The 23714-nt window shown below is 56.1% G+C and overlaps 8 protein-coding genes across 8 annotated transcripts; 2 read left to right on the top strand and 6 right to left on the bottom strand.

Annotated features, from left to right (window-relative positions):
• Nucleotides 1-192: 192 nt before the first annotated feature.
• Nucleotides 193-2715, bottom strand: N656DRAFT_768118 (uncharacterized protein; the record flags this gene model as incomplete). The annotated part of the gene is made up of 1 exon (XM_064813599.1): nucleotides 193-2715. One exon carries the CDS (start codon nucleotides 2713-2715, stop codon nucleotides 193-195), a length of 2523 nt encoding a protein of 840 aa, XP_064670739.1.
• Nucleotides 2716-3851: 1136 nt separating this feature from the next.
• Nucleotides 3852-5745, top strand: N656DRAFT_708109 (putative cystathionine gamma-synthase/beta-lyase; the record flags this gene model as incomplete). The annotated part of the gene is made up of 3 exons (XM_064811482.1): nucleotides 3852-3917; nucleotides 3971-4743; nucleotides 4821-5745. 3 exons carry the CDS (start codon nucleotides 3852-3854, stop codon nucleotides 5743-5745), a joined length of 1764 nt encoding a protein of 587 aa, XP_064670738.1.
• A 253-nt stretch (nucleotides 5746-5998) lies between these two features.
• N656DRAFT_844727 (SET domain-containing protein) lies at nucleotides 5999-8141 on the bottom strand (the record flags this gene model as incomplete). The annotated part of the gene is made up of 3 exons (XM_064819154.1): nucleotides 6764-8141; nucleotides 6570-6696; nucleotides 5999-6488 (listed from the first exon to the last, which is right to left on the bottom strand). Exons 1-3 carry the CDS (start codon nucleotides 7971-7973, stop codon nucleotides 5999-6001), a joined length of 1827 nt encoding a protein of 608 aa, XP_064670737.1. The 5' UTR covers nucleotides 7974-8141.
• A 587-nt stretch (nucleotides 8142-8728) lies between these two features.
• On the bottom strand, nucleotides 8729-11997 carry N656DRAFT_797696 (glycosyltransferase family 20 protein; the record flags this gene model as incomplete). The annotated part of the gene is made up of 3 exons (XM_064817677.1): nucleotides 8729-9306; nucleotides 9378-11316; nucleotides 11473-11997. The coding sequence occupies 3 exons, from the start codon at nucleotides 11995-11997 to the stop codon at nucleotides 8729-8731; spliced, it is 3042 nt and encodes a 1013-aa protein (XP_064670736.1).
• A 1875-nt stretch (nucleotides 11998-13872) lies between these two features.
• N656DRAFT_828849 (S-adenosyl-L-methionine-dependent methyltransferase) lies at nucleotides 13873-15442 on the bottom strand (the record flags this gene model as incomplete). Its single annotated transcript, XM_064818558.1, has 3 exons — nucleotides 15060-15442; nucleotides 14248-14989; nucleotides 13873-14186 (listed from the first exon to the last, which is right to left on the bottom strand). The coding sequence occupies exons 1-3, from the start codon at nucleotides 15261-15263 to the stop codon at nucleotides 13873-13875; spliced, it is 1260 nt and encodes a 419-aa protein (XP_064670735.1). The 5' UTR covers nucleotides 15264-15442.
• An 834-nt stretch (nucleotides 15443-16276) lies between these two features.
• On the top strand, nucleotides 16277-16978 carry N656DRAFT_789218 (uncharacterized protein; the record flags this gene model as incomplete). Its single annotated transcript, XM_064816769.1, has 2 exons — nucleotides 16277-16531; nucleotides 16598-16978. The coding sequence occupies 2 exons, from the start codon at nucleotides 16277-16279 to the stop codon at nucleotides 16976-16978; spliced, it is 636 nt and encodes a 211-aa protein (XP_064670734.1).
• A 600-nt stretch (nucleotides 16979-17578) lies between these two features.
• Nucleotides 17579-18249, bottom strand: N656DRAFT_778699 (uncharacterized protein). The gene has a single exon (XM_064815055.1). The coding sequence runs from the start codon at nucleotides 18209-18211 to the stop codon at nucleotides 17849-17851; it is 363 nt and encodes a 120-aa protein (XP_064670733.1). The 5' UTR covers nucleotides 18212-18249; the 3' UTR covers nucleotides 17579-17848.
• Nucleotides 18250-19296: 1047 nt separating this feature from the next.
• Nucleotides 19297-23206, bottom strand: N656DRAFT_844722 (uncharacterized protein; the record flags this gene model as incomplete). Its single annotated transcript, XM_064819153.1, has 2 exons — nucleotides 21884-23206; nucleotides 19297-19598 (listed from the first exon to the last, which is right to left on the bottom strand). The coding sequence occupies exons 1-2, from the start codon at nucleotides 23013-23015 to the stop codon at nucleotides 19297-19299; spliced, it is 1434 nt and encodes a 477-aa protein (XP_064670732.1). The 5' UTR covers nucleotides 23016-23206.
• Nucleotides 23207-23714: the final 508 nt, after the last annotated feature.

Here is a 23714-nt window from a genome sequence, read left to right as displayed (position 1 = left end):
CCCCAACCCATATATATGCCAGAGTGGCACCAGGGTTGGTAAGGGTAAGGCGGGGCAAGTACCAGAAACGAAATTGGATAATGAGAAACGAGAAGCCCAAATCCCAGCAACCGGGTAAATATCCGCAAGGAACGTCTGGAGCGAAGAAACCGCCATCTAGCAGTCCCCTCCTGACTTCCCACGGACCTTCCATCACTCCTCCTCCTGCTCCTCCTCCTCGGCCTCCTCATCTTCCTCACCCGCCTGCCGACCGCGCTTAGTCTTACGCTTGACACCCTTCGCCCTCGAACCACCAGCACCACCCTGAATCTCCTCGTGCTGCGGCGGCTCGCACATGAACGCCAGGATCTCCTTGCCCAGCTTATCCTCCAGCACCACCCCCTTCTTAGACGCCGCCCACAGAGCAAGAGTCCGATCATCATACCGCTGCCCATCGACCCCTCTGGCCCGATATCCCCTCACCACGCGCAGGTGATGCTCCCCGTCGCGCCAGTAATTCCACACCTCAACCTCCTCGCCTCCCTGGCGCGGCAGGCTCCCAAAGGTACCCAGCACGGCATTCAGCTTCTGCTTGTCCTCCTCTGTGTTCTTGATGCGTGCAGCTCCGCCAGACGGCCAGTCGCGCCGCCAGAGGCAGATGGCGAACAGCGCCTCATCTTGCTCTTCCTTGTTGCAGTTATTCAAGTTGTTGTTGCCAGCGTCGTCTGCGTCGTGCAGGCAGAGATCGAGCGCCGCAGCGCGGGCCATGGCGCGGCCGACCATGCGCAGCGCCACGTGCTGTGAGGCGGGGTGGCGTGCGACGATGAAATCGGCGTCGGGATACAGCAGGCCGATGATGGGTAGGAAACGACGCGGGGCGAGGAACACGCGGTGGACGCGCTCTGCGCGGAAGCGCGGCAGATGAGGGAGCTGCGGCGGGGTGTACGGCTTGTCTGCGGTGGTGGGCAAGCGGGGAAGGGCTGGGTCATCGTAGTTGACTTCGGATTTGCCGGTGAACCATGGGTGGACTGGATGGACGGGGTGCTGGTCGTCGTGGTGGCCGTTACCGTTACCGGCACCGGCACCGTTGTGGTCCATGGGCGGGTGAATGGGGAGCATGTTGTGCTCATTGTCATGGTGAGGGTGACCGTTACCGCTGTGGCGGTGGTCCATGGGCGGGTGGGCAGGGTGCATGATGTGCTGATTGTCGTGATGTTGACCGTTACCGCTGTTGCCGTGGCCCATGGACGGGTGGACGGGGTGCATGTGGTGGTGATCATGGTCGCCGTGACCGTTACCGCCGTGCTCCATGGGCGCGAAAGGGCCTGCCTGCTCGTTGAAATTGAGGAACAGATGGACAAGATCTTGATTGCCTGCAGCAGGGTCGACGTTCGGATCGTTGGCATCGACGGCAGAGCCGAAGTTGAAGTTCTGGAGCGCGTTGGGGTTCATGCTGTCGCGTGGATTGTTGTCAAAACCACCCTGCTGCTTGCGGAAATTGTCGGGGTTGGTGTTTTGATCTTCTCCGTATTCGGCGACGAAGCTCAGGGCGTTCGAATTTCCCGACCCCTGGGCGGCATTCAAAGCGGCGTTTCCGAGTGCCGACTGCATTCCGATGTTATTGTCGCCGAAGTAGTTGGGTTGATTCCACTGCGCGTCGCCCGACGCGTTGTCGTTTCCGTCGGCCATTGCTTGATTTTTCTGGACGGTGGGAAGGCCAAGAATGTATGAAGAGAGATTCCGATCGAAGAAGCCTGGGGTAGTTTTCTGGCTTGCGAGGGGAACAGATGTGTCAAGGCGAAACGGCAACAGCCCAGAATTGAAAGATGCTGAAAGGGGGCCGCCAGGCGGGGCAACGATCGAGTCGACACGGGGGTCGATTGGCAGGCCGTTGGTCGAATGCGAGGTTGCATGTGTTGCCGTGTTCACCATCTGCTGTTCTGGGAAATGCACGCCCGATGAGATGGAAGAACCAGGATGGCTAGGAACCGCTGGCTCTCTCTCCTGCGCCTCCACTGCCGGTGACTGCTCCGAACCCTTATGGTTGTCGTCCTTGGCCTGTGCCTCTCCAGCAATATCCTTCGAGGAAGAACCCAGAGCGGAGGAAACTAGCTGGCCCGAATCCCATCCCCCTGGGTTATTCTCAGATTTGTCAACAGCGCCTGACTGGGAGAGGGAATCATTCTGTTGAGCGGGAACATCATTCGCCAGGGAACCTCCAAGGCCAGAGCCTGTTGCTCGTGGCATGGCTGGACCCTCTTTCATAACACCAGCAGCAGGCCTATTCAACAGCTGGGTCGTATCTTTGGTCAACAAGTTCGACTCCCAAAAGTTGGACTCTTGTTTCCAGCTGCCAATGGCTCCTGGCCGCCAGCTGCCGAGGCCGTTTCCAACAGGATGCCTCAGCGTGGGGACGGTGTGGTTAGCATTGGGAAGGCCATTCGACTTGCGAGAAGCAAATGCAACCATGGAACCGGCCCCAGCAGGTCCTTTACGCGTGGCCTCGCCTTCAACGGTCTTCACTTGGGGCTCTGAATCTTTGGCCTCAATGGCAGGCAGAGAAGAAGTGTCGGTGGTGTCACCCCCATTATTATCGCGAGAAAGAGTCTCGCCTCGACCTTTCTGGCGCGGCGTGTCGTCCTCCGAATCACCCGTCTCATCCGAGTCACGATAAACTTTGGTTTCGTCGTAATTCAGCGCGCGCTTCCTTTCGCGCAGCGAGTACCGAGTACTCATTGTGGCAGAGGTTTGACCGTCTGGTTTGCGCGCTGGAACTGTCGCTTTATGAAGCTGGAAAAGAAGAACAGAAGAGAGGGGTGGAAGCCGGAGAGGAAGAGATTTCTCGGGCAGGTTAAGGTCGAGAGGAATCGACTGCCTGTGAGCTGAAGAAACTCGCAAAGCAAGGCAGGAGGAAGGAAGAGAGCAGCCCACATCGTGACGCGGGTCTCGCGGGTCACTCCCGCCTGAATAGGCGTGAGCTATCATCGTCGAGGCGATGACCTGTCTTGGCGGACGACCCCTCGTCGAGTCGATCTTTGTATCTCTGCGTGTTTCTGCCGGCTGACAACAATCTGATTCTGCGCAAACATGTCACTTGCGGCGAGGATATGGCCCAAGTGGAATCATGATGACTGTGAAGGCTCCCTCTCGTGGCCTCACTTGGACGGCGAGATTGGAATGGGCAGACATCTCACACAAAGAGGCTTTATACGCCCAGGCTGCTCAAAGACATACCAATTACATTGAATGTTTTGTATCAGGGGCAAGTCACGCCTACTGATGGACGATTCAGAGTACGTTCACTGCGTTGGCTTTGAGCACATGTCATGCTCAGGTTTCGGCTTATTGCGGCCCCTGAGAACAAGGGCCCAGGGGTTGGCTACACTGACACTTCCAGAGCTATAGAATACAAACAAGATTATTAATAACACATCAAGGGAGTATCAGGTGCGTTCCAGTCTTATTTCTTCCAGGCCAAAGCTACCTTTCTCAGCATGTTCCTGGGTCTTAAGTGCTCATGCCATCAGCTACTGGCGAGAACAATCCGAGGTGGAAAGTTGAGTGACGATGAGAGAGTCCGAGGTAATGTAACCATGTTTTGGCATGTACATACTCACCTTATGTACCTATGTATGTACATACAACCCAGGAACTAACTGACTTCAGTGGCCAACCATCTGAGACATCAATGATTTGGGACCTGTCACTACCCGACGCCACCTGCAAGCCGCCGCGGAGCTTGCCCTGCTTTTGTGGAAGCGGTGAGGGTGAGAATCCAACCGGTATATGAGCGTCTCCACGTCCAGATGTCAACTGCAAACAATCACTGCTGTAACCCAGCCCAGGTCAAGAACGACATAAACCTGGGCACGATGAGCATCATTCCCTCACCAGAACAGCTGGCACTCGGCGAGCCACTGCCTCCGAATGACCCCCATGTGAGAATCAAAACACCAAGATACCTCAAGTGACCTTTCTAATCAAGTTGTAGGGCGTTAGCGTCAGCTTGCCCAAATGGGCCGACACGGTCGGTTGGGCCACCCGTGAACCACGTGTCCTGAAGGAGATGGCTACAGGGTACCCGCGCTTCTTCATCCCTCGAGTCGTCGACCATCTGGCTATGCGGCTGTTGGAGATATACGAATCAAGGCACAAGTCAAACTACTATGGTAGCAGAAGGAATACCGGCACGAGGCTCGCCCTCCTCCTGTCCACAGGCAACCAGGCTCGGCGTTGTAGAGAGGTCCTGAGCAGATGGAGTCCATTGCATTCTGATCCCGATATAAGCATACGCACCGTTCGCTGGAACGACCGAGTGAATGGCGTCCAGGCCACCGACCGGATGAATGGCGTCCAGGCCACCGACCGGATGAATGGCGTCGGCAATGAGGACATCATCCTCGTGTCCTACCCCTCGGAGCTCGCTGCGGAAGCCAAAGCCTTCTGGCAGCACACGGGTTACGGAATATCCAGCAGGCGGGCGAGACACTGGCTGGACCACGCGCCATTCCTGTCACCAAACCCCTGGTACCCTAAAGTCATAGACGATACGGAGACACGCCACCAGCTCGACCTGGCCAGAACAACACTGAAACAACGCATCGCTGCAGGCCATTCATCCCCGTCTGACGGCATCAGTGTCACCGAAGACGACGTCTTCCTCTATCAAACGGGAATGACCGCCATTGTCGAGACCGCAGCCGCAGTCAAGTCGTTGCTCCGGTTCTCAGTTCCCGGCGCGCGCTCCCGGGTTGCCGTGTTCGGGTTTGTCACCTCGCCCAGATCACCAACCCCCTTTCCAACGAACGCAAAGACTTACTTACCTTACTCCCGCAAAACAGCTTCCTCTACGTAGACACGTACAAAGCCCTCGACCGCGTCCTCGGCTACACCCCAATCCTCTACAAATCCTCCCCCGCCGACATAGACACCTTCGAATCCCTCCTGACCACCTCCCCTCGCCACCACATCGCCGCGGTATTCACCGAATTCCCCGGCAACCCCCTCCTGCAATCCCCGGATCTATCCCGCCTCCACACCCTCTCACGAAAGCACAACTTTGTGCTCGTAGTCGACGACACGGTCGGAACCAGCGCCAACGTGCACGTCCTACGCTCCTGCGACGTCGTCTGCACAAGCCTGACCAAGATGTTCAGCGGCGGGTGCAACGTCATGGGCGGGGCCGTGGCCATCTCCCCCGTGTCACCCTTCGCCGCGAATATTAAAGAGTCCCTTCATGCCCAGCAGCAAGACGACGAGGCTGAAAAGAGTGCCTGGTACTGGGAGGACGTGCTCGTCATGGAGCGCAACAGCCGCGATTTCACCGAGCGCGTGCGCAAGGCCAGCGGGAACGCCCTGGCCCTGGCCGGACTGCTGCGCGCGCACCAACCGGCAATTGTTAGAGAGGTCTATTACCCCGCTGGATCCCCGACGCAGGGGGTGTATGATGCGTACCGAGTGTCGGGGGGCGGCGGGTATGGGTTTCTGCTGTCGATACGGTTTGTGTCGCCGGGGAGGGCGGTGGCGTTCTATGATGCGCTGGATGTGGCTAAGGGGCCGAGCTTGGGGACGAATTTCACGCTGTGCTGTGCCTACACGCTCTTGGCGCACTATAAGGAGCTGGAGTGGGCGGCGGAGTATGGTGTTGTGGAGGATCTGGTTAGGATTAGTGTCGGGTTGGAGGACTGGGCGTGGTTGGAGGAGCGGGTTGTGAGAGCGTTGAGGGCTGCTGAGGCGTGTCGGGATGAGGAACAGAATGGGAGTTGAGGGTGGGGGTGCAGGTGCGAGTTCGCAGGTGGTGAGAATGCGTCAAGGCAAGTCGCCTCGAATGCACTCCCAGGAAGCTCGGCCGGATGTCTTCGGCACGATATAGCAAACTGAAGGTCGGTGGGATGAACTGAGCCCCAGACCAGGATGCAGGACAGCATGAGCATACAATGACCGGTGTTTCTAGGTCGTAGGCATGGTGGCGTGGTGCATACTTAGAGCTAAGCCGAGATCTCGTAACTTCCATACCTACCTACCTGTTGGTATCTCCCTCCCTGGAACCTCCCTCTGCCTCGCTCTCCCGCTGCCTCTTCTTCACCCTAAACCGCCAACTCCAATGCGCCTTCGCATCCTTCAACAGCTCCCTCATACTTTTTACAAACGGCCTGTCCTCTCCCCTTAACAACAACCCCTTATCCAAACACAAGCGCGCATACTTGGCCGCGCGCGCCGCATCCCCAACGCCGTTCCATTCCAGCGCAGCGCGGTAGTAAGCCTCATAGATGCGCACATGCAGGTGCTCAAGCTCGTACAGGATGACCAGCAGCTCGGCCCTTTCCGGCGTTGCTGCGGTCGAGGTCGAGGAGTAGTCGTCCAGCTCCCGACGCAGCTGCTGCATCTGCGCGACGCGGTCGTCCGATTCAGCAAGGAGGTGCGGTTCCAACGTACAGCGCGGACAGGTGCAGGCAAAAGACCACCCGGAGTGCAGGCGGGATTGGCGGATGGAGCGCGGTTGGATGACGCTGGGTAGGAAAGAAATGTCAAGCGTCAGCAGTCAACAGTACGGATCGGGAAAGTTTAGTGAGGGAGGGCGTGATCCATACTCGACGTAGCTGACGGTAAGCTCCTCTCCGGGGAGGATATCCCTGACGGCATAGACCTTTTGCGAGAGGGTGGCCGAGTCGAAGTAATACCCCAGGTTCGGCGCGCAGTCGTGGTTCAGACGCGACACTGCCATGGCACTCGCTCAGCATCACCACTCACTTTCACGTCCCCCTCCATCAGGCACTCAACTCACCTTCCGGAAACACCGCGTGGAAATCTTTCTCCTTAACCTTTCCGCCAACGCCGCCCCTTACATGTACAACCCCATCACCATTATCATGACCCCCAGCAGCGAACTTGACCGTCACCCGAAACGCATTGGTCACCATGACCCCATACTCCCTCCTCCCCTGCCCATTCTCCATTCCCTTCCCACCACCATCACTACCACTCCCGTTCTGACCACTGCCAGTGTCATCAGAACCGGAACTGTCCAAGCTCACGAATTCCTTTTTTAACCCCTCCGACAACCCCCCCACAGCCATCCCAACCAGCACCTGCAACTCCGCCCGCCTCATCCCGCGCCACGCCTCGTCATCCACCATGACCGCCGGTCTTGCGTCCATAATCTTAGTCCCTGCGCGAATGGGCCGTGTAGCGACCAAGCCGAGGCCCTTGCCGGGTATTTCCTTGGCTGTGTAGAGCGCGTCTGCGCCACCACCACCACCACCACTCCCACTACTACCACCCTGGTTTGTAGCAGACCCGTGAAGGCCAGGTTGTGGTTGTGCAGACGAAGACGATGTGTTCACTCCGTTCAGCGGTGGCTGCGCGGCAAGCATCCGGACCGTTTCCCTCGTCGTGACCAGGGCCAGACCAAGCCGGTTGTTGAAGGCGGTATGTGTGAAGACGCAGTGCTCGGACTGGGAGGGTACACCCCGAGCTGCACGGCGACAGGACGATCCGGGACCGGGGGGTTCTGTCCATGGCGACTTAGACTCAGATTCAGAGCCTGAGTGAGTTGATCTCCGTGGTTCCTCCTTTGCCTGGGAGTGTGTCCCTTCCTCTAATGACACTGACGAGCCATCTTCCGAGTCATTTAAACTTTCCGTCACCGGCACCGTCCCCGACCGAGCCAGATGGCCCGGATCACGCGACTCTGACACCTCCTCCGCACCCGCCAACTCAGCCTGCCGTTCCCGTTCCTCCAGTTTCTGCTTCAAAACCAAATACGCCAACACCGGGTCCGGTAGACGGTGCCAGTTCAGGTTCAAATTCAAGCCCAACCCTCCCAACACGCCCCCGCTCTCGTCCTCCGTCCATAAAAACGGGTATGAATACGCCGGGCATATAGCAGCGTGCTGCTGGACCTCAAGCGCCTGACACGCGTTGAGCGGCGGTCTCAGCGGGAGGGTTGAGGTCAGGGCCGGCAGAGCCACTGGCAGCCCGGCTGGCAGCTGCATGGTGATGGTACACTGCAATAACTGATCAGAATTCAAAATGTGTTTTAGCTAATCCGAGTTATCTGAGTGTCATCAGCTCGGATGACGTGAATGTGAGTGCGGTGACAGCTGACATCTCACTTTGAGAATTGCGATCCGATCTTGGTCATGTTTCACGATGCTGCCACGGGCACGACCTTGGCAACACCCCTGAAACCTGGTTCGACCGGATCTGGTTCGGATATCATCCCGATGCAACCAAGCCGGGCGGCTCGGGCGATTCACAAATTCACGTGAGCCTTTATGATACTGTTAGATACCACAGGCCGCGATTTTGCTAAGCTATTGCCGGATGTTTTGGTCAGCATAAGAAGACCAACCCATGAGCATCTGCACAACACCTTCCAATACAGTCAACAGCAAGTACTCCCACATAGTCAAAATCAACAGTCAGCATTACACCAAAATCTATTCATCTGTCAATGCAAGCCGACACACTCCCCGAGTCCCTGTATCGGCCGTCTATCACTTCACCACGCTGACCTCCACTTCCTTATGTATCGACCAAATCAGCCCGGGCACATCACTACATAAGTAGTAGTAGGTAGCACCCCTGGGACAGGAAAAATGCAATCGCTAAATGAGGCTGCGAGCATGAGTCATGAGGGTCGGAACTCGGGAAAAACAGGCAGGAAAGCAAAACGCTGGATAATGACGAACACCACCCTCCCTCTGACTCAGAGCTTACTCTTCACCTCCGCCTCCCGCCCAGGTAGTCACTTCTGGCCAGGAATGTGATCCTCGACCGCGCTCAGCGCAGCGAGATTGACCTCACCCATGCTCAGCGCCCCGCCAGTGGCTCCCGTGCCCGATCCGCCCACGCCAGCCAACAGCGCCACACACTCAATCACGTCCTCGGGCTCCAGGAGGTGCCAGTGGGCCAGCGTGACCTTTGTGCTCGCGCCCACCGTGACGGTAAAGACATTATCAGCGGCCACCTCGGGTGCGTCGCCCTCTGGCGAGGACACAGTGTTCAGCGCGCGGAACATGTCCTCGTCGGTAAAGTCGTCGCCCATGCAGAGTATAAACTCCAGCTTGCCCGCGGTTGACGATTCGTCCGCTTTGAGCTGGGCATTGTACGTCGTCACCAGCCGCTTGGCCATCTCGCCCTTGTTGATGAACGTTGGGCGCACCTCGAGATTGGCCTTGCCTGTCATGACTTCGACATCCCACTTTCGCGCAGTTGTCCTCTCGAGTTCTTTTTGGCACTCCTGCGCCATGTGCAGGCCTTGTTCGGGATCAGCCAGGCGGTAGTGCCATGTAAGAGCGCACCGCTTCTGTTCAATAAACGAGCCTTCAAACGGTGTTAGCGGCGATGAAGAGTTGCGATGAAGAGTTGCGATGCAACGGCTAACGCGAACTTACCAGGAACTTTGTCTGTGTACTTCTGAAACACATCCAAAACCTCAGGCTGCCATCCCATGTCGAACTTCTTGGCCAGATTCTCCCACTCGGTATCTCCAGGGTGCTTCATGAAACTACCATGCTCAGCACTGAAGCCCAGTGCGGGAATGTGGCCCAGATGTTGTGTGAGAAACTCTTGGTCACGTCCCGAAATGATCCAAACAGCATTCTTAGGGTCAGAAGCCAGCGCCTTCAGACTAGTAATGACGCGCTCCGAAGGGATCGCCGCGCTGGGCTCCCGGACAATCGGCGTCAGGGTGCCGTCGTAGTCAAACATGAACAGCCGCTTCGACGCGGCGCGATACTTCCTGAGCATCGCGGAGCGGTCGAGCAGCGGAGTAGCTGTGGCATTCTTCCTGCTCCCGAGCACACTGACCAGGCGTCGAAGAAAGCCGGCAATCCAATACTGCACATTCTTACTGGTGACATGCGCCAGGAGATTTTGCTGCATCCGCTGGCGGTCGGATTCCGGCATCGTGAGCGCATGGTTGATCTGCTCGGCAACACCTGTTAGGTCCCACGGGTTGATATGGATCGCGTCCTTAAGCGAGCCGGCCGTGCCGCTGAACTCCGAGAGAATCAAGGGTCCAGCGGTTTCACGCTGGCAGATAACGTATTCGAGCGATGTCGTGTTCATCCCATCCCTCACCGACGTGATCAAGCCAATGTCGGCTACACGAAGCAGAGCCAGGTACTCGTCCTGGCTGATATACTGCGGATAGTGCTGGACAGGGGAGAAGCTGATGGACCCGTACGCCCCGTTGATCTTCATGACGAGCTCGTTCACCCGGCTGGATATCTTGTTCTCCGGGTCCTCCTTTTCCGCCTCGATGTTGGTTGGCGACGTGACCTGGATCAAAACTACCTTGTCGCGCCACTCGGGGTACATTTCGAGGAAGCGCTCAAACGCCATAAGCTTCTGCGCAACCCCGCGGACACTATCCAGGCGGTCGCGGCCCACTATGACCTTCTTGCCGGCATACAACTTTTTCAGGGCCGCATACTTTTCGTTGACAGAATCTGACCAAGCCAGGCTGGCCGTTTTGGCCGCGTCAATGCCGATGGGGAAGACGCCAACCTCGACGCGCGAACCGTAGGCATCCACGCCGGAACTATCCGACGGGAAGCCAAGGATGCGCGTGCAACAGCTGGCAAAGTGCCTGGAGTAGCTGTAGCTCTGGAAGCCGACCAGGTTCGCGCCCAAGACACCTTCCAAGACCTCCTTTCTCCGGGGTAGACACCGCAGGAACTCGCTGCTGGGAAAGGGCGAATGCAGGAAGAAGGCAATGTACATGTGCGGAGCGCGCTGCCTGAGCATGCTCGGAAGAAGCATCAGGTTGTAGTCGTGTACAATGACAATGTCGCCAGGCTTGTAGACCTCGAGGATCTTGTTGGCGAACTTTTGGTTCATGCGGAAGTAGTCGGCCCACTGCACCCGCTCGGCACGCCCGTCGGTCGGCTCGTGCTGCTTGTAGTGGAAGAGAGTGTAGAGATCGTGCTCGGCGTAGCGCCGCCACCGGGCCTGGTCCTTCAGCCGAATGCCATCTTCGTGGCCCTCTGTGTCGTCAGCCAACCACACTGGAATGGTCTTGATATTGGTGCTGTGGGACAGTTGATGTTCCAGGCGTTCCATGTCCTCCTTTGGGATCCACAGCCCGTCGACGGTTGGCGGGGTCGGCGGGGCTTGGCCGGCGTCAATCGGCACCGGTTTGGAGAGAACATTGAGCGAGCTGAGGTGCACCGTCGTCGACGGCGGCGTGCCCGGCGGCGAAAGCACATCCGAAGGGACCTCTATCTCGCCTGTCCAGGCGACGACGGTGTGGTTCCAAGGCGCCTCGTCGGACGAGAGGTACGAGAAAGCGTCGAAAAGGGCCGACTGGCCTCGGCGGGGAGCTAATTCCTGCAGCGAAACGATGACATCAGCCCCACCATCCTGAGCTTGGCATAATCCAGTTCTGCATGCACAATCAAGGCCAGCCATTGACCAAGACACGGCTGAGCGGCTCTAATAGCGGAAACAAAAACCAAAAAGAGGTAAAGCAAATATCCAACCTACCCAGTCGGCACCCTTCCGGTACTTGAGCGTGTGCGGGAGGTTGAAGGTGGCTGAAATAATGTTCCCTGTGAGGGCAAGATCGGGGCTGATGGCTCGAATATCGGACATGGACTCTTTGTGATGGGCTCCGTCACCCATGACGGCGACGCTCACGCGCCGGAGGAAGCCCTTTCCTTCCTCGGCGCCCGTAGCAACCTTGGCCTCAAAAGATTGGCCCTCGACATCTGTCGTATGCGGGACTGGAGACGCCGCAATGGCGTGGTCAATCTCCTGCCTTGTGAAGTAGTCGTTGCTGTCCCCGCGGTTGCGCTCGGCATCGTTAGCGGCCCTATCCCAAAGGTCCCCGTCGTACGTGTTGCGTTCGATGTCTGGCGTGACGGGCACGCAGGTGACGGATTCGCGGAGGTGCGGCGGGAGGAAAGATTCAGTGCGTTCAGGAACGCCAGGCCGCAACGGCGAGGGCTGCAACACGCCTCCAGTTGTCCCTAAGGCGTCGTCGGGAGCGCCTGCTTTCTGCTGCTCCATGGGGGGCGGCGAATCTGCGTAGGATGCGATGTCGAATGGTCGAGCTCGCCAGGTGAACCAAAAATGCGCCAAGAGCCAAAACTGGGCGGGAAAAGGTGCGAGTTAAGTATGTGTACAGAAAGCCACCTCCACTTGTTGAGGATAGGAGGGATATGACAGCTCGCGTTCAGCGGGGCAGAAGAGCAAGCAACCAGCGGGGGATTCATCAGGTTTGGCCCGGCATTGGCAGCTATGACGGGCACGGCGGGGTTCGGGTCGCAAGAAACCCACTATGGTGGGGCAATTAGCGTTATCGTATCAAGCCCGAGAGCTAATCTCTGTCAATGGCACGCTTTGGGGCCGCCCCTGGACGGGTGAGACGGGTTCTGGACTTTCAAGATGAACCTAACGTCACTGTTGTCCACTTTGGTTTTCCCGGTTGCCAACCTCCCTGGAACCTCCCCTGTCTCTGTATGCTCCTCATCGGACATTCTCGAGCGAGTTCCCTGCATTGCTTGCAGCAGATTGCTCGATTCGACCCGGTTATTCACGATCCCGCCGTGTGATTGGGCGGCATGTGCTAACGGGCAGGGCGAGGGTCGGCAGAGCAGTGAGCAGTGCCCAGATAGTGTAGAGGTAGCGGGGCAGGCAGCGACAGGATGGCCTGGTTCTGCAAGCATACAACAAACTCCGCCAACGATGGAGTTTCATAACTCTGACACTGTAGTTGTGTACAATATGAACACGGCATTGCCTGGATTATTGATCTTTTGTTTTTTCTAGGCTGATCCCGATGTTTCTACCCTGAGGACCTTTCTGTGTCCTTGTCCGCAACCCTTCGAAGTGGTGGAATTGTCTTGGCGAGATTGCCGGTGGTGCCACTAGGCTCCAGCGGATGGATGAAGAGTGGAAAGGTGGCAGCTAGCAGTAAATACATGGGAAATTGAGATGAATGGCATACGCTGTGCTGTCAGTGTATCTGTTTGATGCGGCCAGCAGCACTGATATTGCTCGACAACCGAACGGCACACATTTCTGCTGTTGTTGCAGTCAAGACTCGAGAGATCGTTGCAACTGTGGTCAGGTGGGTCCAGGAGACAGCTGTTCTGCCTAGCCAAGTCCTCAAAATTCGATCCTCTGGATGCCTATAACTTTACCACAGCGACTTCCTTATTGCCATTTGCAAAGGATTCCCGTCCCCCTACAAACGGCTCCAAGCCTCAACGATGACTCTGATGGTAAACATCAGGCTGAAAAGGGCACGCCGACCACGCAGACCACGCAAGACAGGGTAGAAAGTTGCGCCATTTTCGCATTGCTTCGCTCGACCTGCGTTTGTCGGTCGCTTGTTTTTATTATCTCGCTCTCCTCTCCCGAATTGCCGCGCTTGAGCCGGTCCATTTGGCCGCAATTCCCCGACCGCAGCAGCCACGGCCCATTTGCTGCCGCTCCAGCTGCAAAGAGGAGGGTTGCGGCGGGAGGCTGCGGAGTGCGGGCCGTCTAGGACTCTGGGTACACATGGTCAGATTCCGGCACCTTACTGGCCTTGACTTTGTGTGTTCAACGCCGTGCAACCACGGGCAGCATTTTATGAGCCTTGCGATGAGTTGCCGACTTTCAGCCGTTATGCCATGCTGGCGTTGCTTCCTTTTGTTTGCTTGGCGCTCTCAATGCTCCCGGATTAGGTTGGGAGGAAGCCCCAGCCAGCTGTGGTGCGATACCTTCGGATGACCCTGTGAGGCAAGCTGGGTAACTTAACGCCAAGTGGCGATGCTGTTTGAACAAACGCTGGATCTCCAAATTGACACGATACCAGGTAATGTTAGATATCCGCAGGAAACTCTCACTTAAATACCCCGCAAACTTCAGGATCATGGATGTGATCCCTCGCGCCCATTAAGCTCTCGCGCATTCTACAACGCAGGTCGGATCGCCCTGTCTTGCATGGTATTTGGCCATCCTCAAGCCTGCTGCGGCAGCAAGCTCGCCAAACATTGCCTCGTTGCGAAGCTTCCCCCCAATATTCAGCATGACCAAGTCCACGATACAATTCATGGGCGTCGGCGTCTCCAGCAACCTCTCCTCCATGATGATGATGCGTGCCTTGGGGTTGTCGACCGGAAGGGCCTCGGCAAGTTGTCGAAGAATCCCAATCGCAAGTTCGTCGGGGTAGTCGAGGAGGATGCGGCGGAGGAGATAGACCACCGCGCCTTGCAGCCACGTTAGCCAGGAACCTTTGGGGTACACTACCCAAACCTCATCCTTTCTCACCTTTAACGGGCTGCTCCCCATGAAAATCATGCTCCATCATCACCACGCCCATCAAACCCTCACCCGCCGCCTCCCTGGCTTCCTCAATCACCTCCTTCCGGTCCTGCAGGACACACTGCCCCGGCTTCAACCCCGGCACCGACGCGATAAGATCCCGCAGCAACTGCCCCAAGCCGCCTCCGACATCAACCACGACCGCCTCGCCCTCCCCCCTCATCCTTGCCTCCTCCCCGACCCAAGTCAGGTCATACAACGCTTCGGGCCCGGCAACGGGCATATTGCCCCCAACAATCTGCCGACTCTCCATGGACCTAGCAAAGGTAGCCGCGTACTCTGGATCAAGCGCTTTGACCTCCCAGGGGGCCAGCTCGGGATGGTTCCAGGCGAAGCTGAACGGGGTGTGGGTCTGGCCGGGCGGCTCGCGGCGGCCGTAGGTGCGGAAGTACTCGGGCCAGTGGGCGTAGGGCTTCATGCCGTTGCCGACGGCGACCGTGGCGAGAGCACTGGCGGGGCTGGCGGAGCGGTATAGCGGCGAGACGCGCGAGTGGGCCACGGTGCCCGGTTCCGGGCCCGGGTTGAGCTTGCCTACGGAGAGTAAGAGGTTGGCGATTCGCGCAACCAGGGATTCTTGCGCGTCTATGGCGCGGGCCAGGTCGCGGATGGAGATGTGGCCTGGCGGGAGAGGGATGTGGTCGAAGGCCTTCCAGGCGATGAAGATGTTCCATGCTGCGACGTCGGCGAGCTGGGAATTAGGGCAGAGGCGGGTTAGCTAGGGGAAGGTGGTGGTGGTGGGTGGAAGTGTGAAGGCGTACGACAATCCAGTCAGACTTCACAACGTCGATTGGCGGTGCCGTCTCGAATGCGATCTTCTTCGCGGCCTGCGCGATGCCCTGCCTTAAGATAATCTCTTCGTCATTACTGGTAGGACCGGATTGGGTTGCAGCTACGAGCTTCTTGGCGTCTTGAAGCAGAGACTCAGCAGCCTGAATCAAGTCAAAACCTGACTTTGACCCCATTGGGAGGATAAAAAGCTTGTCTCAGGCCAACAACTCCAGCAAGTCGATTTGGGATATTCGAATTCTGACACTTATCTAGGTCATACCTTTGACCTGCGCAATAGTCTCGAGCAAGAGCACCTACTTATCAACCTCTACACCACATCCTTTGCGCAGTTCCCCATATCTCTTCGGTCCCGAACAGCCGGATTAGGATAAACGTGGGTTGAATCACCTCACGCGTCCGCATGGCTGAATCCCTTGCCAAGTCATGATAAGCGCGACAGGCGCGGTGATTCGGATTTGCGGAGAGTTCTATTGGGCCCCGATAACCGCGATATAATATTTCTCGTCGTTTTTACGTCCGGAGGTCCGTTCCTCGGTGCCGATGATGGGCTGGTCATGGTTGCCCCTCGCAGTGGGATCCGAAGGATGATGGGTTGAACTGAAGCTGAAAGTACTATTATACCTAATCATGAAGCGATACTAAGAGGTTTGTTACACATTTAGATCTATGGTTTCGATGCAAGGCACTAACGGTGCATATTAGCATCCAAATTGTACTACGAGGAGCTTCGTGCGACAGACACCGTTTGTGCGGCGCGTCATGACGTCAACATTCCACATATCAGGAGCCTTTGCTCCCGGTCACCTCAGATGCCATCATCGCTCCAGAACTGAACTCGGTCATCATTTGAGAAACCTATAAAGACAGGTTGAGTGGATGTAGATAACTTGCCGAACTAGTATTTGGCTAAACCGTCTAGCACCCTCAAACTGCGCAACAAAAAGCTAACACCGTAGCACGTCAATTCCTGGTGCGAATTCGGTGAAAGACCAAGACTAGAAGTGTCAATCTCCAAGCGTTACCCGATATTTGTATACGGGTTGGACTGGCATCTTGATCCGCCCGCGAAGCCCTCATGATTTTATCCCGCTCTCGGCCCTGTGTTTCTTCAATCGCCCAGCAAATCCAGAAATTCCAGACTAGAGCCCCCTCCCGGACCTTCACCATCTCACCAATCGTCGCCAAGATGAAGGAAACAAAAGACGGCGACAAACGAAGCGATGGCAACGAACCTCATCAGTATCAGGCCGGCTCAACTACACATCGCGAGGAGGATGAATGGAAGCTCCGTCCCCCCTACCGGTTACGCGACAAGGCCGAGAATTTCCCCGTGAAGTGGAAGGGCAAGTGTCACTGCGGCGCCGTCCAGTACGAGCTCAGCCGCGAGAAGCCTTTGGCCTCCAAGTACTGCCACTGCACGACCTGCCAGCGAATGCACGGCGTGAGTTTTACCTTTCCTGAGTATGATCGATGGCGTCAGCGATGCCGTACTGACATCCGCACACAGGCCCCCTTCCAATGGGCCGCCATCTTCCACAAAGAGGACATCAACTTCACCAACGGCCACCACGACCTGGGCTGGTACGATCCCACGGCAAAATCGACAACCCATCACCTGCCCTGCAAGGTGCAGTGCGCCTACTGTCGGACCCCGATCATGGACGAGGGACGAAACATGATCCTGCTCTTTCCAACGCTGATTGAGGGAATCAACACGCCAGAGGGCAGAGAGGCCTTCAAGGCACAATGCCATATGTTTTACCCACAGAGGGTTATTGACATTAAGGATGGGCTGCCCAAGTTCAAGGGCTTGGCGGATGAGAGTCCGAGGGTGGACGAGGAGACGGGAGAAGAGATACCCGGGTCGGAGCCGAAGAAGGGGGAATAGGTAGACAGTGCCACAGGAGTACAAGAGAAATATACCTACGAACAATGTAAAATGATAAGAAGCCTGAGAGTTCGCAGCGTATGTATGCTAATGTAGAGCTAATTCCTTCTTACTATTGTCACATTGTGCATTACTCTTTACTAGTACAGAACCTAGGTTCACAACAGCCCGACTCCCGAGTTATCGCTTGACCCGTTGACCATGAGAGATGTCAGAGCGGTCAGGCACGGGTACAGTACAGCCCGGGGTTACCGCGATCATGATGTTTATCGAGAAACAGCCAAGATGATGGCATCTCCATTGCACTGGTATCTTGTGGCTCTAATTCTTGCCCAATACCTAAAGAGTAAGTCCCCTTCCCTTCCCAGTAGCACCTGTCCTTTTGTGTACCTAAGGTGACACCCAAGGTGCGCTAATAAGGGGATCTTGGTTGCGCCTGCCTGGCACCCACCCGAAACAGCAGACAGGAGGTGTCCGTCTCATCAAGGCCCGGGCTATAAATTTAAACTTTACACAGACCATCAATGGGTGTGTGGTGTGTTGGTACATTCCGGGTAGTTCTCAGTATACCTGCGGAGTAGTTGATTCGAATCCGACCACGTCCACCTCACTTCCTTCTATTTTTGCAGGCGGGCGGAGGCTCGAGCGGCCACAGTGGTTACGACAGACAGTGCTGGAGGTGTACATATTTGCTGCGTAGGTACAGTACCATCGCCTGGCCTCAATATACATGTAAGCCATACAGTCTGATCATGAGGGGAGGACGGGAACACTCCGACAAGCTTACGGTGTGCCTGTTGACGACTTTGCGATACCTTCCTCCCAACAGTGAGAGGCAAATTCCCTCACCGCCTTGTATCCACGATGTGCTCAACCCAGTGCCGGTGCCTTGAGACGTGCGCTTGCCTGGCAACAAACTCTGCACAGACGCTCAAACACCCTGTCAACCCCAACACCGAGGCAGAAGCCGACAGCGACGTTGAGCCACGGGTTGATGATGCCGGCCTGCCCGGATAACGCGCGATAAACGCCGACCCAGGTAACGCCACTTGCCATAGTGCCGGGGAGGACAGCCCAGATGCCCCATGCAGGCTCGAAGGTGGGGTAGACAAACAGGCGGAGGAGGACGTTGAGGGTAACGGCGAGTGTGAGGGAGGTTGCTAGTGGGATGGTAGTTGAAGAGGAGGAGGAGGAGACTGCTGTTGATGTCTTTGATTCAGCGTGCGAAGGCATGGTTTGGTGATTTGGTATGAAGATAGGATGGTTTTTGATGAGGACTTTGAAGATGAGTGGGAAGGTTATCGAGTCGATGGCCAAGACACAGCCTAACACAGGGACCTTATAGTAACTGAAGGAGTCTGTTGGCTGTCAACCTTGGAGTTAGCCGACGTTGTTGTTGGCTCATGATGACAACGCTCATAGGTCGGGACGGGAGCACGGCACAATGAGCCATCCCCCGGCACTTCGGCAAATCACACGTTGCGTATTTATCGCCCATCTCGTGCCTGTCCCTCCACTCAGGTAGTCAGTGTCTGTTGGGCTGAATGAACGGGAGATAATCTGACTGTAACATCGTAGGGCACCTTGATGATGATGTTGCTGGGACATGGAATAAGAAGAATGGACATTCCTGGTTACCACTGCAGTGACTCGTTTCCCAATTCTGCCTTGTCAATTCTACATTGCCTCAATTGATTGAAGAACCAGCCCATTCCCTATTATACCGAAGTGGTAAGCCTCAACACAACTTGGTTCAAGATTGCGGAGCAACTTCTGACCTTGGTTGCTCAAGTGCCGAATCATTGCCAACGCCAAAGCTTGCAGTGAACATCCGGAATGGAAGCCGAGTCCTACGCACATCAACCACTACCTTAAGTGTCAAGCAATGTCACACACGTATAGCAAGCACAGAGTCTAGACCTGGTTGAGACTGGAGCTATGAGAGCCAAGATTCATTCCACTTGCAACCCCTGAGCGACTCCATGAAACCAAGAGCTGCGGATGTCCGGCATCATTGTGCCAGGAAATTGAACGAGTCGGTAGACGACCCAATAAAGCGACAGATAAAGTCCTCCAATTCTCCAAATACCCCAGTCATCCCGTGTTTCCTCCAGAGAGCACACTCTCTCAGTTTCAAGCCGAAGTGATTCAGTCCCTACTGATGATGTAGACGCGGCATGGTACGAGCAAGCTTAGGTAGAGACAGGAAAACAACTCTAGCTCGTTGAACATGGCCGACGTGCGTTTCTGAAGGAGAACTTGTTCTTGTCCTTGATTACCCCTCATCCACCCGCCAGCATCCCCCCGCTCGCCAATCTTTAATCGCTGGGGTTGGCACCGGAGTTGGCGCCGGAGTTGTTGCCGGAGCCGGAGACGGTTCCACCGCTGGAGTCCATGGTGCTTCCGCCGCCGCCGCCGCCGCGGCGATGGGCTCTGCACGGGACACTGAAGCGAAGTCGGTCGAGCAAGTGACGCCGCCTGCACTGAGGGGTGCCCCGGAATTCGTACTTCCAAGTCAGCATGACCCCAAATTGGCAGCCACAGTACCAGAGCATGCGCTTGTAATAGCACATTCTGATGGTGGTGGTCGTTGAGTAGTGGTGTTGTTGCTGTCTGGTGACTGTCCAGAGACAGAAGTTAGGGAAGTGCCATGGGCTTTGAAGGGGGGCATGGGACTTGCCTTGAGAAAGCTTAGAAGGGGAAGATCGATCTCCTTGAGACCTGATAAGGGGTAGCAAGCGTGGAAAAGAAACAGAATGAAGAGCACGTGACTGGCAGCACAAGGGGGGTTTATATGTGTATAGTATGGCGTGGACTTTCAGTGAGCATTGTCGTGGGAATGAATAGACCCGGTGATGATGTGAGCTATTGTGCGGTGGGTTATTGAGTTGCTATTGTCAATGAAGTATTCAACAGAAGCTTATTGTTCTCTATTCACACTCTGCCGCCCTTCTCGCACACCATTGTTGATGTTCCTTCCCCGGTTGAATGGCTGCGTGTCATATGCGGGCCTGCCGAGCAAAAGACACAGAGCACCCCGGCTGGTTCTGATGCCAATGGTCACGGTAGCAACGTTTGGTAGCAGACACCTCTAAACTGCAGTGTGCTACGATGATGCCTGATTAAAGAAAAGCAGCTTAATCTAATCGAAGTTGACGTGGAATTATGTGGCTAACACCTTGTCCGTCGTGTCCTACCCCCTGACCACTCTGATGTACTAACAAATCGTGTTGACGGGGTGGTTTTGCACCAAGGCACCGGTGACGCCTGCGGACTTCGGCTAGACTGCAGCTTGGGACAGCCACTTTTCCCCAGGTAAGAAAGATCTAGAAAGCAGAAAGTTATGATCGATGTGTCACGCTTCATACAATAGAGTATGGTGACGAATATGATAATAGCTGCCCGCTCGCTGGGCGATGTAGTAGGGCGTTCCAAAATTGAAATGCTATACACGGAGAGCGATGTGTGGGTTCGATTCCCTGTTCTTGCTCCTGGACTCCTTCTCTTCATTGTGATATATTAGACGTTGATACAGGACCAAAAAACAACTCATAGCACGATATAGCTGCCCGCATTTGGGTGAAATCAAGTGCGAAGTGAGAAATTTGCCTAGGTACGTTGCCTATGTTTGGTCGACTTGAGGTTTCGTTCCGCGGTGGTTTACACCAGACTCCAAACTCAATCAAGATGGACTACCCCTGGAACAAAAAACAAAACAAACAAGCATGGCACCTGACCTGACAACCAACGACCTCGGCACCCGGCTGGAAAAGCACCATGTCGATTTGGACTCGTGCGCCCCTATCAATTGCCTTGGCAATTGTAACTCTCTTGGAAGGAAAGTGGCTGCGAAAACAGCACTGTTAGGCCTGGCCAAATTTGTTGAATAAAAGAGGCAAGTTGGAGTTGAGTTTGGCTGGGCAGACGAAGGATATCGTGACGCGTGCCCCACCTTCCAACATACCCCACTATCTCCTTATCTAATCTAGTTATCTAATCTATTCTGCCGCAACCAATTAAAGGCGGTGTGCCATGGCAGCAACTTCCAAGCCACAGTAGGCCATTGCGGTCTCTCAGAAATCTTGCACTCGTCTCGACAAGAACTCATCAACCAGACGATCCTACGTCATGAGACGGCAGACTCACAGCATTGACTATACACAAGATCACCATTTCAAGACTCAGCAACCGACACAACTATGTCTTCCTCAAGTCCTCTCCAACAAACTCCGTCCTACCTCAAAACCGGCAACCGCCACTGAACCCAACGACCTTGCCCTTTGCCCCATCCCTCACGAAAACAATTAACAAACCTACCGACCTTCTACCATAAAACAACCAATTCATCGACTCCCAGCTCGTACACCCAACCTCACTGATCCCCCGTCCCGCCCCGGCAGGTCCGTTTTGCACTCCACATCCTCCTCGTTAGGTACCTATCCAAGTCCACTCAAACCGCCAGTCCTCCCTCACCACCCTGCTCCTTCCGTCGGGCAGAGTTCCTTTGCGGGACAAGGTCGACCGGACACCTCCGGTAGATCCAGTTCGTCTTCGACATTCCCGCTGCTAGCAAGGGCGAGAGCGAGTACTACCTTCAGATGTCGTCCAGGCCGTGGATGGCGTCCTTTCCGCTGCGTGTTAGGGTTGCGGCCGATCGTCATTCTTGATGTTGCGTTCGCTCCAACGGGCGCGCTTGCTTGAGTTTTGTTCAGTCCTGTTGCGTCGATGACTCGTCCAAGGGTGATGATAACTGCATTGAAGAGGATGAGGTAGTTTGAAGGTCATACATGTATAAGACACCGCGGTCTGGGATCTACTTGGGTGTCTCTTTGGGGTGCTTCTTAACGGCGCTTCTTACTAAGCTGGGGAAGAGCGGTATGGTGAAGGGGGGTGCGCGTCGCCTACTTCGCGCCGTAAAGCGGATATTGGGCGCCGGCGGCGGGACAACCTCATTGTCCGTCATGTGCACTTGTGCTTCCCAGGTTCCCCGCCGTGACGGTTGGGGAGGCTCTTGCCCGAGGTGATTCGATTTGGAGCCCATCGATTGATACCGCGGCGGTCTCGCCTTTGATGATATGGTCTTGGTGCGAGGAGGCCCTTGTGGTTTGGGCCAAGTCGTGGAGTGGCGAGATCCCGAAAATGAATAGTTTGCGGAGCTCGCCGGATCCCGCGGCGACTGCTGAGCTCCTGAGGCTGCGCTCGGCTTCGGCGGTCGGGTTGGGCTGACAGTCACGACTGTCGGACGCCGGGTAGGAGGTCGAGTGGATTCAGGATCGGCAGGCGGATCATGGTGTAGAACTGCGGATTGTCGGGTCGGGCTGGCGGTTACGATTGTCGGACGCCGGGTAGGAAGTCCAGTGGATTCAGGATCGGCAAGCGGACCATGGTGTGGAGCTACGGGCTGTCGGGTTGGCCGTGGCGCTGGGTGCGGTATGCCATCTTGCTCGCCCACCGCCAGCCCGTGGTCGCTAGGCTGTACTGAATCAGGTTGTACACGCTGTGAGTGTGGTGGATCGACAACACCTTCAGATGGTGTACTGGGGGGTCTCCCATGCCAGGAGTGGGAGTTCTGGCCCGCCGCGGTATCAGGGCCCCGTCCCGGCGAAGACGTCGGCTGTGGGAATGGCGGTCCAGGTGTCGGCCAGTCGGGACGGTGTCGCCGTCGCTTGGACGACAAAGAGCTTGCCCGCGACGAGCTACGCTGTGAGGCGTCTCCTTTCGGTCGCGACGTATAACAGAAGCAACCGAAGATCAATACGACGATCAAGGCGGCGACCCCGCCGATTATGCCGCTGAGCTGGTCGCCGGTAACGAGAGAGGCGGAACGCGCGGGTGGTTCCGACGGAAAGTTTCTGTGGAGCGTTGCGACGGTTGTCCAAGTGCTGGATGGCCTAAAGATGGTTTGGGTTATGATGATCTCGGACGTGGTGGTGTCAGAACCGCCATCTTGGCGCCTTCGATTTGCGATTCGAGTTCGCGCCGCTTCATCCTCGGCAATTTCAGTGGCCTTCGCAGAAGGGTATGACACAATGCCCATTCTACATTTCACCTATGTTGCCCATGCATGGAGAACATGAAGCAACGTGAAGTTGGTCGCATAAGGGGCGATTATTTGGCATCCGTTTCGGATACCTGTTTTCGGATCAATTGATGGAAGTGGTGTCAGGCAAGCGCGACTTGCTGACGGGAGGGACCCAGTAAAAGAGGAAGGGGCTGGGAAACCGGGGATCAGCAACGCCCGGGAAGCCATCAGAGTAGGTATGTATGTACATACTTACAAAGCCTCGCGCTTCCCGGCTACCACCGTGCGACCCTGGCCGGTTAGCTGTAAGCGCCGCCGCCAAGATTCGTCCGCCAGCCCCTCCTTTCCCTTCCCCTCAACAATGAACCCCTACCCGCTTCCTTACCACAGTAGGCAGTCACTGAGGCTCTGGGCAATCAATGGGCAGACTGCAGATAGCGGACAAGACAATGCAATAGGGTTGCACTGTTACACTCGCTGGTCTCGCCCAGCTCAGCTCTGATAGGTTCGACGGGGAACCGTGGGAGGCAGTGCCCCCCAGCCGCAGGGAAGCTGAGTGGAAGAATGCCGAAGAGTCGAGAGACTCGAGAAGAGCCTTTGCGACCCCTCCTATCGCACAGAACCCTTATCATTGCGAGCACACGTGGTACATACATGAGATTTTTGTCAGTCTCTGGTCGTCACGTCGCGGTAGAAGTCGCCCAACCCGGACAA

Source organism: Canariomyces notabilis, assembly GCF_033297395.1.
Source record: "Canariomyces notabilis strain CBS 508.74 unplaced genomic scaffold N656scaffold_9, whole genome shotgun sequence".
Taxonomy (NCBI): domain Eukaryota; kingdom Fungi; phylum Ascomycota; class Sordariomycetes; order Sordariales; family Chaetomiaceae; genus Canariomyces; species Canariomyces notabilis.
Note: the sequence above shows the minus strand (reverse complement) of the source record. Positions and strands in the feature narration are given on the sequence as shown.

Bases quoted from the DNA above. Each gene is read 5' to 3' on its own strand.
- N656DRAFT_778699 (XM_064815055.1), bottom strand. From the start codon at position 18,211: ATGCCTTCGCACGCTGAATCAAAGACATCAACAGCAGTCTCCTCCTCC.